At 57.5% G+C, this 13,326-nt stretch overlaps 2 protein-coding genes across 3 annotated transcripts in view; both read right to left on the reverse strand.

Moving 5' to 3' along the window:
* Nucleotides 1-154: 154 nt before the first annotated feature.
* Nucleotides 155-11,633, reverse strand: RELT (RELT TNF receptor). Its single transcript, XM_056327692.1, has 13 exons — nt 11,530-11,633; nt 9,830-9,917; nt 6,913-6,970; nt 6,508-6,680; nt 5,706-5,795; nt 5,447-5,619; nt 5,277-5,362; nt 4,774-5,007; nt 4,521-4,601; nt 4,354-4,435; nt 4,085-4,267; nt 3,903-3,988; nt 155-1,075 (listed from the first exon to the last, which is right to left on the reverse strand). Exons 1-12 carry the CDS (start codon nt 11,631-11,633, stop codon nt 3,925-3,927), a joined length of 1,416 nt encoding a protein of 471 aa, XP_056183667.1. The 3' UTR covers nt 155-1,075; nt 3,903-3,924.
* A 144-nt stretch (nt 11,634-11,777) lies between these two features.
* Nucleotides 11,778-13,326, reverse strand: part of ARHGEF17 (Rho guanine nucleotide exchange factor 17) — a 35,277-nt gene continuing 33,728 nt past the window's right edge. For both annotated transcript variants that reach the window (XM_056329405.1, XM_056329404.1), the window contains exons 20-21: nt 12,991-13,233; nt 11,778-12,077 (exon numbers count right to left, since the gene is read on the reverse strand). In XM_056329405.1, coding sequence (XP_056185380.1) covers nt 11,893-12,077; nt 12,991-13,233 — 428 coding nt within the window. In that variant the 3' untranslated portion in view covers nt 11,778-11,892. The remainder of the gene's footprint in view (nt 12,078-12,990; nt 13,234-13,326) is intronic.

Raw genomic sequence — 13,326 nt, forward strand, 5'->3', positions numbered from 1 at the left:
AAAAAGAAATTTTAAACCAAGAGTAACCATGTCTTCCAAGTCTAAGTCTCAAAGGTGTGTAGGGAACATGGCCTTGAACTGATGCGCTGGAAAGCCCCACAGCCTCGGTTTGTCCATCTGAAGTGTAAATTTGGGGTATTTTTCTGTTTGTTTTCTGTTCTGGTTTTGGTTCTGAAGTTCAGGTTGTGATCTCCCTGACAGATTTCAGCCAAGAGTTTGTAACTGTACGATATTTACTGTAAGATGTAGAACATTCGATAACTATTAAAATGTTTCCAGAAAAAAAAAATAAATAAAAGAGCCCGAGAGGGTTTTGGTGGTTGTTTTTTTGGTGTGGTGACATGGAGAAGTGAAGGGGACTGGCCATATGCCCGTTTCTAGGTTGGTGGTGCAGCTCGATGGTCTCCAACCCAAACTTGGGTGGGTTGTCCCACTGACTCCCAACGTGGCCAAGCCAACGTGATATATAGAAACAGCTTCTATAGAAAGACAAGTGTGTGATCTTCATGGTGAGCATCACCACCACTGTTCTGGGCTGATTGGGACTTTAGATGGAGGATGCAGGAGCCAGCTTTGGCCAGAGCAACCCATGCCCCCGTTGGGTTGTTGGTGAGGTGGGAGCTGTCCCATGATCCAGAGCCAGTCATCAGCCTGTGATGTTGAGTGCTGGCACCTGGTGATGGAGGGGAATCAAGCTCATGATGTTGCTGAAGGGGCTTCAGCTGAACAGACCCAGGTGGTGACCATGAAACAGCATCCTGGCCATGCAATGCCCTCCGTTGCATGGTGCCTCCAGTAGAGCTGTGCTCCAGCGTCATGGCTCCCAGAGATGCTCTCCGTCAGGCCACCACTAGACCTCAGGGACAGGGAACCTCATCTCACCAGCTGGGCAAGACATTGGATTTGCTGTGCTGCCAGTGGACACCTTGGAGCAGGAAGCCAAGCTGCCACTTCCAGCATTTCATGGCTCCAGGTGGGACGGGCTTTCTCACTGTGCCCAATGTCCTCTGTCCCCTCCATGGGGTCTTCATGGGTGTCACCATGACCCCAAGGCAGCCCTCAGGGTAGGTGCCAGCTGTGGAGGACAAGGGATGGACCAGACCTCTGGCTGAGGCTGTATCAGGCCCTTCGCACCACCCAAGGTGGCAGGAGCCACCCCAAGTGTCACTCCCTGGGCCAACACCCATGGGGGCTGTCACTGCCCTGGGACATCCCACGTTGGAGGGGACAACTCCTCCTGCCAAGGGCACCCACCCAGGTTGTCCCCACACCCCCAGCTGTCCCCACCTGCAGCAGCTGGCCCAGGCCCTCCATAAGGATGCTGAGGTCCTGCAGGATTTGGCCATAAGCTCATTAGGGTCAGGGCACCCCCAAGTGGCTGGGGACAGCCTGGGGCAAGGGGAGGTGTAGGGGACAATGTCCAGGACGTCCCCTGCGGGCGCTGGGGGGTGCACTGAGCACTGACCATGACTGTCACCAGCTGGGCAGGCTCAGTGCAAGCGTGGGTGTGTTCACATGCATGCATGACTGCATGTGTGTGTGGACGTGTGTGTGGACATGCGTGCATAGGCACACATGTGCCTGCAGAGGTAGATGCATGTGCATTTATGCACACGTTTGTCCTCTGTGCACATGCAGTGGCATGCAAATAGATGCATGTGTGCACATGCGCACACTTGCAGAGCTCTATGTGCAAGTGTATTTGCATCTGTGCATGACTGCATACATGTGTGCACGTGTGTATACATGCATGCAGAGGTGGGCTTGCACAGGTTTGTGTCTACATTTGCATGCACAACTGTGTGAACAGGTGTTGTGTGCACATCTGTGTGGGCACACACTTCTAGAGCTCCACATGCAAGCATGAGTGTGACTGCATATGTAAATGTGTATGCATGCAGAGGTGGGTTTGCATGTGCATATGCACATGTTCAACCATGCATGCTTGTATGTGCAGCAGCATGTAAACATGTGTCATATACACACCTCTGTGTGCTCGCATTAGAGTACATGTGCATGCTTGCACATGTGTAGGTCTGCATACACGTGTGCATGCACATAGTGTATGCATGCAGGGGTGGGTTTGCATGTGCATTCATGCATGTGTTCGTCCATGCATATGTGTGTGCATGTGCAGCAGTGTGATGCGCACACTTATAAAGCTCCATACGCAAGTGTGTGTCTGTTTGCATGCATGTGACCTCATACATATCTGTGCATGTACACAGGCACACATGTATGTGCAGAGGTGGGGTTCCATGTGCATTTATGTAAATTTCTGTGCATATGTGTACATGTGCATCCAGCAGCATGTGAACAGGTGCACATCCATGTGTATACATGCATGTGTAAGTGCATGGGCATGTTTACATGTGTGTGTAGGTGTGCGCACACATTTATGTATGTGTGCAGAGATGGGTTTGCATATGCAGGTGCATGTGCGGCAGCATGTGAACAAGTGTCATGCACATCTGTGTGTGTGTGCAGGCACACTGAGCTGTCTGCTAGCACGTGTATGTGTGCAATGGGTTTACATGTGCACATGCACATGTTCATCCATGCATATGTTTGCCTGTGCAGTGATATGTGAACAGGTGTGGTGCACATGTGTGTATGCACAGAGCTCTGTATGTGTTTGTATGTGCATATGGCTGCATAGACATGTGTGCATGTGCATGCATGCAGAGATGGGTTTGCACACACATTTATGCATGTGTTTGTGCCTCTGCACATACAGCAGTGTGTGCACAGGTCACATGCACACTTAAAGCTCCACATGCAAGTGTGGGTGTCTTTGCATATGTGCATGACTGCATACATGTATGCACATACATAGATGCATGTATTTATGTGTGCAGAGGTGGGTTCACATGTGCATTTACGTATGTGTTCATGCATACATGTGTGAAGTACATGTGTACACATCTCCGCATGTGTGTGCACACTTAGAGAGCTCCAGGTACATCCTTGTGTGCATGTGTACTTAGATGTGCACACATGCATGCATGCAGAGTTAGGTTTGCATGTGCACATGTTCATCTGTTCACATGTGCACAAGTGCAGCAATATGTGCACACGTTTGCATGCACACAATTTCCATGCACAGGCATTCGTGGCTGCCAGCACGGCTGCGTGCAGCAGTGCCTGTTGCAAGCTGGGTGCATGCATGTGCATGGGCACGTGTGCCTGTGCAGCTGCCCATGAGTCACACAGCAGCCCCTTGGCTGCGTCACCCTGTGCCAGGCGCTGTCACAAGCTCACAGCACCCTGCTGTGTGTGACACCCCCCTCTGTCCTGCCCTCGTGTCCCCCCTCAGCGTCCTACTTTATGGATGGCTGTGGGGGGGTGTATAGGTGCATGCACATGTCTAAGTGCACATACACATGTGCAGCCTTTTCTGCATATATGGGGTATGACTACACGTGTCAGTATATGTAGATGTGTTGTATAGGGGTTTGCATATGTGCTTTTAGTATGCTACAGGGGTGTATATAGGTGTAGCCATATGTCAGCGTGCACATATGTAGGGAGTGGGGGCATCTTACAGCGCTGGCTGCTGCAGAACACCCCCCACACACACACCCCCCAGCACTGTGCCTTTGCAGCACCCCTTTGCACCAGCACCCACCCCATAACCCCCTGTAGCACCTTAAACGCAGGGGTGGGTAGGAGTAAGAAGGGGGCAAACCCCTTCAGGCTCCATTTTTGAAGTTTAAGTCTCCCAGATGCTGGAAGAGGCTTTGGGGCCATAGGCTGATCTACCCTCACAAATCACCAGATGCCCTCATTAGGCTTCAGCGCTAACCCTCTATCCTCCAGTCTCCCACAGCCCTGTTTTTTTCCCCCCTCCCCTGGACCAATCCTCAGCAGCTCCCCACCACCATCCCTGCACACCTCCTCACCTCCGGGGGCCATCGGTGCTTCTCAACGACCAGGGGGCTCGCCCCCCGCTTCGCTCCTCATCTCAGGGACCTGGGACACCTGAAACCTTTTGCGGGGTAGACACATCACATCAGCCTGTCCCCACCCTGGAGAGGGGCACAGGGGACATGCTGGGGGTGGGGGGGGGGGTGTCCCAGCTTACCTGCCGACGGAGAGGATGGGCACTTCCCTGGGACACCCATTGGGTTTGGGGACCTTGGTGGCATTGAGCAGTGGCAGCACTTCAGGCCACTTCTGGCAGCAGCGGGTGCAGGGGGCTGGACCCTGGACGGTGTGGAGGTGCTGATGCCAGCAGGAGGGGGGAAACTGAGGCAGGAGGTGCAGCCTGGAAGGGGGCAGGGAGATGCCATCAGCATGGCCTTGGTCCCACCGTGGGGGGTTCCTCAGTGCCACCTTGTGGGGGCGACTTACTTATTCAGGGGGGTGCAGCCTGGTGGCATTGGCTGTTGGCCATGATGCTCCTTCAGCAGCTGCTCCAGCGCTGCAGCGTTTTCTGTGGGTGGGGGGACACCGAAGGGAGGTTGGTCACAGGGATCCAGCCCATGTCACATAGACACACCCCAGGGACCCCCCCTGACCTTTCTTCTCAGTGATCAACCGCACCAGCATCCCAATGGTGTCCTCGTTGGCATCCTCCAGCTGGTAGATGGAGCTGGGGCCTGGAGGCAGAAGTTGAAGGGGATTCAGTGATGGGGGATGAACCCCCCCGCCTCCCAAAGGACATGCGGGATGCCCTGTGACAATAAGGGCCAGAAGCCATGGGGGTGGGCTGAGTGAGGCGAGATGGCTGTGGGATCACTGAAAGGTGCTCACGGCACAACCAGGGCTCACCAGTGCCATCAGGCTGGGGGTCCTTGCTGGCAGTGCAGTAACCAGTCTTCTTCAACACATTGCACACCAGGATGCCCAACAACCCCATGGTGCAGAAGACCAGGACGATGGTCAGCATGGTCACCTGCGCCGCCACCGCCTCTTCCTCCTCTCCCTCACCCATCAGGGTCATCTGCGTCCCGTTGGTCCTTGCCGGCCAGTCCAGTGTTTCAGGGCTGCGAGCTCGCCGGTGGCCTGGAGGGAGGCACTGGATCAGCCTCGGAGAGAGGTTTTGTTGGGAATAAATCAAATTTTCCTCAGGACCCCAGCTGCTGGGTTGGCCCCCAAGGAAGCAGAAGCCATTCGCGTCATGAGTGGAGATGTCCTCAGCTGCCACATCCCAGCCAGGGCATCACACTGTGTCTTGAGGGGGACACATCCTGCAGCACCCCCAGGGTGAACACTGGCACAAGCTCTTTCAGCACCCGTCAAACCGAGGCGGCACCTCCAACCCAAGCACCCACCTGGGCACCCCGGGGTGCTGCGGGGAGTGGTGGCACAGGGTAGGCACCGGCCCTGGGGCTCCCTCTCCCCTTCAGGGCTGTAAAACCTGCAGGGTGGGAGGGGACAGTCAGGATACAGCCCACGAGCAGCATCGAAGCATCCCCCCACCCCCACCCAGAGCAGGGCTCACCCTGGCAGGCAGGCTCCGCAGCGGCTGTCAGTCACTGCCGTCCCCGGTGCCAGCAGGATCCTGTTCCTGGCCCGGCAGTGGGTGTGAGCCGAGCAGGATACATCCCCTGGTGAGAAGGTGCCAGGGGGACAAGCTCGGCATGTCCCCGCTGGACCCTGCGCCGAGCCACACACCTGCATGGAGGGAGAGGGAGGGGAGCAATGGCCAGATCCTGCACCTTCCATCAAGAGTGGATGTGCCACCGGTGGGCACAGCTTACCCCAGTGGGCTCCTGTCCGGACGGGCATCCCGGTGTCCCACGCTCCCGGGGACCACAGCTCCCAGCCCCCACGCCAGGCAGGCTCAGCACCTGCAGGAGAAGCAAAGAGCAGTGCTCAGCGCTGGCCGCTCTGGCTCTCCCGCTGCTCCTGGTGGCAATGCAGATCTGGCGCGGATGATACAGCAGAGATGAACCCATCACAAGCGACATGATGGATGCTCAACTGTCACATGGACCGCAGCAGGTGCAATCCCATCACAAGTGACACAAAGGGTGCAATCCCATCACATGTACCATGGCAGATGCAAATCCATCACCAGCAACATGATGGACGCAAACCCATCCCCTGCACCATGGTGGGTGTCAACCTGTCACAAGTGACACGATGGTTGCAATCCCATCGCAGGCACCACAGCAAATGCAATCCCCTCTCACCGGTGAGAACGGATGCAAACCTGTTGCATGCACCACAGCAGATGCAAACCCATCACAAGGCACATGGTAGATGCAAACCCAGCGCACGATGGATGCAACCCAATGCATGTGCCATGGCGGATGCAAACCCATCGCTACCGACGTGACAAACCCATCGCATGTGCCACAGCCAATGCACACCCATCACCAGTGACATGATGGACCCAAACGCATTGTGTGTGCCGTGGCAGATACCAACCTGCCACGGGAGATGTGACAGATGCAATCCCACCAAATGCATCACTAGCGACCTGATGGATGCAACCCCATCGCATGCACCATGACAGATGCAAACCCATCCCCATTGGCATGATGGTGGCAAACTCACCACAGCCAGCACAAGCCCATGGTGACCCTCACTCAGACCAGGCCACCCCAAGGGAGCAGTCCCAGCCCCTGGGCTACCTGCATGGTCCACCCGAAGAGCATCTCCCAGACACAGGGCAACACGGTGGCTCCAGGGGAAGTGGCATTCCCTATCAGCCCCTGCCAGGGAAGAAGCTTCAACAAAGGAGAAAAGAGGAAGAAGAAAAATTTTTGGAGGAAAAAAACCCCCAACCCCTCAACCCAAACTGAGCATCTCCCCAGGGCTGAGCTGCTGCAAGTTTCCAGGTGGGAAACATTTTGGGGTGCCCTACTGTGGCTATGGGGTGGTGATGCTGTCACAGGTTCAAGCATCAGAGGAGCTGAAAGCAGAGATGCAGAGGGCTGGGATGGATGAGGCCATACTCACCCCCAGGACGATGACAAGCCACCAATGCATCCTGTTCCTCCTCATCACCAGCGCAGACCTGCCCAAGGGGGAGCATTGGGGTCATCATCCAGGGAAAAATCCCAGCAGAGAAGCAATCTGGGGGGCCTATTCCCCCCCATAGGGATCCTCCAAGGAATCTGCCTAAATATACCCTGCAGCAGCAGTCCTCCACCATCACCCAAAAAGTTTTATTAGTGGTTTTACAGGATGCCCAGCATCCCCCCCCTTCCCTCGCAAATCCCAACTCCATCCCAAATTGGAGTGGAACCCATCCTGCAATGCATTCAGAACCAACAGCGTAAGAAGCAGGTGAAGGAGCAGAGCATGCTAAAAACCATTAAATAAAAGTTTTTCCTGCTCTGGAGGAAAGCCTTATGCATCTGCCACAACAAAATGAAGTCAGTAAAGAAATAAACATTTAAACAAAACCAAAACAACAACAACAAAAAAAAGAAGTCGTCAAGCAAAACAAAAGGTGTTTCCCACAGACTCATCCCCCCCTCTTTGGGCTCAGCAATTAATTGTTAAAATTGAAATAAATTATTACAACACAGGGGAAGGCAGGAAAATGTAAAGAATAACCCAGGTCCAGCCTCTACCACCCACATGGAAATTTCCCTGGTTGTCATGGCCCTGTGAAAGCTACACCAGAGCTTCATTACAGCCTTTGCCTGATGAGTTTCTCCTAATTAGTGACTGGCATCATCAGTCTGAGATGCAGCTAATTACATGTGGGAGGGGGGACACTGGGGGGCGAGCAGGGCAGAGCCAGTTAATTATAGGACATGGGTTGGGACACGATGGCATGGCCAAAAATGAGCATCCTCCATGCTCCAGTTCCTATCAGTAGCTCCCAGTAAGGGAGCACCCCATCAGAGTGCCAGCCTGAAGCCAACCAGCCCTTCTCCCCGTCTGGGGAGCTGCACCCCCAAACCAAGAGCCACCAAGTCCTGCCTTCACTAGCACCACCTGTGCCAAGCTGGACACCATGATGGGGGAAGGGGGGGGCAAGCCAGCTACCACCATCACTCCAGCCAGCCTGAGCTCCACCACATGCCACCTCCCCAGTGAGCATCATCCCAGTCCAATGGGACCCCATGGAGACACCCCTGGGACTTGGCATATGCCCCACAATTACAGAGGGAGGGTGGAACTGGTGCAAGCCAGAGCTAATAAAACTCAAGTTTAAGCCTAACCTGAAACACTTCAGCCCTTCAGGGCAGTGATATTTAAGCTTTTAATAGCAGCATCTTTGGGACACCCCGAGATGTTTGGGGTGCTGCTCTGCCAGGGAAGGAGTGGCAATGGCCTTGGAAGGGGATGGGCAGGCTCTACTGCGGCTGGGGGACCACAAGCCGTGGCTGAGCAATGCCATGGGTTGGCAGAGCCCACGCATCCCAGGCTGCCGGAGCATCCCAGCTCACCGGTTCCAGGCAAACAGATTTAAACCCCCAGGAACGGGGCTAGCCCCAGGTAAGCTTGGCCTCAGGTCTGCTTTAATTCAAGCATTAAGGACATCCCTTCGATGACCAAGGCCACCGTGGGGATGCAGGAGGTACAAGGAGCAGGGGGTGCCAGCTCCTGGTTGTCACTGGAGCTTTGCCTAGTCATGGTCACCCCCAGGACTCAGCATCCCATTTCTGGGGGCAGCTCAGGGACATCCTAGGTGGGATTGGGGGATGCAGGCACAGACCCACAGGCAGTGATGGTTGTATGCCTGGTTGCCCTGGCACAGGGCAGAGAAGTCCTGAAGCTCGCAGAGGAAACTAACGTGACTTGCCCCCCCAAGAACCAAAGGAAACAAAAAAATCATCCCACCGGTGCCAGACCTGGCTGCTTTTTGGGGACACCCTGACCTCCACCAGCCCTGTACCTCACTTGGCCAGTGCAGAGATACAGACACACCAGGGACAGCGACTTGGTTTTGTTACCCCGGCACCCCCCAAATCGCACCAGCTCACACCAGCCTTTCACTCCCAGCCCCCCCTTAACACAGCCTACAGGCTGCCCACCGGGATTCCAGCAAGGGCTTCCCCTCCCCGTGGGGGAACGGGGCTTCATCCCATGGCTCCTACAGATAAAGGGGTGGGGGGTGTGGAACAGAGCAACTGTTCAGAAACACTTTGGGGAACAGCTCTTGGAGGCACCTTGGGGCAAGGGGGGTATTGTCCAGCAAACAGGGCGAAACTCGGCAGAACCGCATCTCCCCAGGCCCCGTCAGAGCTGCGGGAACCACCTAACCACAAAAATCCAACATGAGAGTCCAACGACCCCCGAGGCATCGCTGCCACACGAAGCCCAGGCAGCAGCACCCCCCCGCTCCATTCTGGGGTGCAGCCCCTCACCACAGCAGCCCAGCTGATGCAGGTATCTGGCTGGGAGCCCCGTGATTTTCCAGCACCAGCAAACAAAAAAAAACCCCAACCCAAAACGACAAAAAAAGCCAACCCAACGCGACACAGTTACTGTCCCTTTTCCCAGGCAGCAGCCGCCGAGTTTTCCGTAACCTACTTCTCTCCTCCCCCCCATTATTTTAACTTACATTCGCTGGGCAGCAGCCAGAGCCACCCCGGGGGGCTCCAGCCGCCGCACCCCACTCCAGGCAGCACCAAGGTAAACACCCACCCCCCCCATACCCTGCTGAGGGATAAGGTGCAGCCAATCCCCCCCACATTTTTACTGCAAAGGGGGGGGAAACACCCCAAAAAAGCACCAGTCCCCCCTCCCTCGATAAACCCAAAGCTACAGCAGCCCCCAACCCAGATCCCCCAACCCCAGGAGGGGTAACCCTTTAAGGCGAAGTAACCCGAGCCCCCCGCCCCCACAGCTCGGGATAAGACCCTCCCCGGGGAAGGGGAACCCCGACCGGAGCCGGAGCCACAGCCACCCCCCTTACCTGCCCCCACGCTGCACGGCTGCCCAGCCGAGCGCGCCTGCTCCTTATGAATGAACCCGCCGGCGCGCTGTTACCGCTCGCCCCGCCCCTTTACTGACGTCACCTGGCGGGGCCCCACCCCCTTTCCCGCGCCTGGCCCCAGCGCGGCGGGCTCGGCTGACACCCCCCCCCGCGGACACCGCCACCTGCCGGAAGCATCGGGAACTGCCGGCGGCGCCAGGCGGGGGCCGGGGGTGCTGCGGTGGTGGGAGTTGGGGGAAAAACGGGGACAAATCAGATGGCGGCGGGTTTGCACCTACCGAGCAGGGAATTCTGTAAAAAAATAAAGATTTTTTTTTGCCCCATATGGGCTTGTCCAGGGGCGCCCCGAGGGGGCACCCATGGGTGCTGCACCCTCCTTTCTAAAGCGCACCCCACCTTGACCTTGCCTCCTTCCGCCGGGGACAGTTTTCCCACCCTGGGGACACCCCCGTGGAAGTCTCGTGCTCCCTCCGTGTGTGTCCCCCCTAGTGCTCCCCGGGGGCTGGTGCAGTGACGTGGTCCTACCACCCCTGAGGGCACTCGGGGCGGGGACACATCCCGGTGCTCCATGGCGCAAGGGAGGGACACCCCACCCCCACTCCAAATTCCCTCCAACATCCCCCCATGGCATTATCCCGGAGAGAGTAACTGCACCCCAGTCATGGCAAGGGCTCTTCCTCCCGCCGGGGTCTTCATCACAGGCAATGTCCCCAATAGACGGTGGGTCCCCCAAGCTGCACCCCACCACCACCACCCCCTGAGGTGAAGGACAAGACCACGATGGCTTCATTCTGACATGGGTGACCTTTAATGACAGAGTCCCCAAGTGACCAAAATCCCGACTCCCCCCTCCAAATAGCTTCGTCATCCCAATTATAGCCCACCCCCACCCCCGCCCCCGGTGGACGTGGGACCGCAGCAGTCCCCTTACCCACCCTGCTGTGCAGACACAGGGACACCCCGGCTCATCCCCACCACCCCTGTTGTCACCTCTCCCATGGGGACAACAGGGTGCCTTCTCCTGGACCTTGAGGTGAGAGCAGGAAAATGAGGGGGAAAAGGGCAAATCTGGGGAGAGGGGGGGTGATAATCTGAGAAAGTCTCATTTTTAGGGTCCTGGCTGCCGTCACCCCAGTTTAGGGATGGGGGCACACCCCTGGTGTCTGGTGGGGGAATGTGAAGATCTCATCCAGAAGATGCTTCAAACATCATTGGCACTTTCATCCCACTCCCCATGGGAATCATAGAGACTGGGGGGGGGGAGGTATGTGGACCCCCCAATTCCCCCCCATCAGTTCCCCCGCTCCACCAGCATCCCTGCGTGGCCACTGGTGTCCAGCTCTGCCTCGGGGTGAGGAACCGGGATGGTTTTAATCCCCCAGCGCTGAAGCAGAGGGACTGGCAGTGACGTGACAATGTGCCTGACCCCCCCACCCCAAAATAAATAAGATGTTTATATATATATAATATATATATATTTAAAACAAACAAACAAACAAACAGAGCTATCTGGGTGCTGGCGATGGAGCGAGCGGGTTAGCGGGCGGCCCGGGGTGGGGGACACACCGCGGGCGTATTGTCCCTGGGGTGGTCCCGTGGTGTGGCCAGGGGTCCCGAGGGAGGGGGGGGGGTGACAGCACCGCGACCCCCCCCGCCCCCGAAGCAGGCACACACGAAACCGGAGAGCAAGGCAGGTTCCTGGCTGAATGGCATCCTCCGGCCGGTCCCCGGGGGTGTTGGTTAACGCTTCCTCCTTCGTTGGCGCCTTCCCAAGCGAACGCATCCCCCCCTGCCCATCTTCTCCACGCCCCAAAAGCAGTGTGTGTCCCCCCCCAGTCTGGTGCAGCGGCCGGGGGAACGGCGGGGGGACCGGGGCTCATCCCCCCCAACCCCGAGCACACAGCGAGCAGCCGGGTTGGAGATGAGAGGTGCTGGGTTGGGGGGTGGCAGGGAGGGGGGTCAGGACCCCCCCCCCCCTCTGAATGTAGGGGGGCCAGCACCCCCCTTCCACGCCGGGATGGCCCTGGGGGGGCCACGGCTGTTCACACTCTCCAGAGGAGCAGGTGGTTGGTGCTGTCGTCCCGGCCCACCGTCTCGCTGCTGCTGGTCAGGCGGAAATCCTCGTAGCCGTCCCCGCCGCTGATCACCAGCATCTTGGGCTTGGAGAGGGCGAGGGCGCGGGGGCGCGATGGGTCTCGTTTCTCTGCCTCGCTCGGCTTCTCAGCCCCTGCCAAGCGCAGAGCCCCCAGTGTGCTGTCAGATGGCCCCCCCCGCAGCACCCCTGTTCCCCAGCACCATCCTGGCGGCAGCAGCATCCCAGCAGCATCACCCCAGCATCATTCCATCAGCACCATCCCAGCATCATCCCACCAGCACCATCCCAGCAGCATCCCACCAGCACCACCCCAGCATTATCTTAACACCAGCGTCCGCCCAGCATCATCCTTCCACCAGCACCCCACCAGCCATCATCCCAGCATCATCATCCCACCAGCATCCTCCCACCAACATCATCCCAGCATCCTCCTACCAGCATCATCCCAGATCCACCCCTCTACCAGCACCTTCCCAGCATCATCCCACCAGCATCACCCAACATCCCACCATCCTCCCAGCATAATCCCACCATCATCCTCCAGATGTCACCACCACTTTCCTAGGTGCCACATCTTGGCCCCAAAACCCTCCTCCCATCCCCAGGTAGCCCTTCACCACCCCAAATCAGCCCCTCCCACCCCGCCCCCAAATTACCACCTCCCACACACATTGCCACCTTCTCCCCATCCCACCCCAACCTGAGTTGGGCTGGGTCAGACTCAGCACATGAATTTCCAGTGGCCTCTCCCCCATGGGAATTAGGGTTTCCCAGGGAAATCTGGGGTCACTTGAATGATCCCCCAGCCCCTGGGGAGGGTGGTGTAACATCCACCCACCCCCTCCCCGCCCTCCCCCCCCCCAATTTTTCTCCCTGATTTTTAATAAGGCAAGGATGGAACAGGGACTCTGATGACCACATTTCAAGGCTACTCCCAGTTATCTGCCAGCGGGACAGCATTCTTAGCCCCATGAAAGTCATCCACTGCCTCCGGAGGGGCTCAGGATCGCCCCCTCCCCCCCCCCCCACCAACCATCCCACCTACCCGTCTCCCTCGGTAACGGGAAGAGGACTTCGAAGCCATCGGGTAGCTCGATGGCAGTGAGGAAGCGGACGTGGCCGGTGTGACCCTGGGAGAGCCCCACCAAGGCTGGAGCCGCCTTGGCCGAGACAGTGAGGGTCAGCACCACGCCAGCGCTGGTCCCGATCCACAGCAGGTCCTTGCATGCCAGGAGAGCCGTGATCCGCAGGCAGGCTGCCTTGTGCTGCCGGATAATGGCATCCGAGCCTGTCGAGCATCCCGGCCATCAGCATCTTTACCCTGCCTGGCACCGGGCTGTGAACCCCACCGGTGCCACTGGTCTCCATTCCCAGGGGTATC

Source organism: Falco biarmicus, chromosome 2 (genome assembly GCF_023638135.1).
Source record: "Falco biarmicus isolate bFalBia1 chromosome 2, bFalBia1.pri, whole genome shotgun sequence".
Classification (NCBI taxonomy): domain Eukaryota; kingdom Metazoa; phylum Chordata; class Aves; order Falconiformes; family Falconidae; genus Falco; species Falco biarmicus.

Coding starts and splice junctions, on each gene's coding strand:
- RELT (XM_056327692.1), bottom strand. CDS start 11,633: ATGCGTTCGCTTGGGAAGGCGCCAACGAAGGAGGAAGCGTTAACCAAC. Junction 9,918..11,529: donor GGAACCTGCCTTGCTCTCCG/GTTTCGTGTGTG, acceptor ACGTCAGTAAAG/GGGCGGGGCGAGCGGTAACA. Junction 5,008..5,276: donor CAGCACCCCGGGGTGCCCAG/GTGGGTGCTTGG, acceptor GCCTCCCTCCAG/GCCACCGGCGAGCTCGCAGC.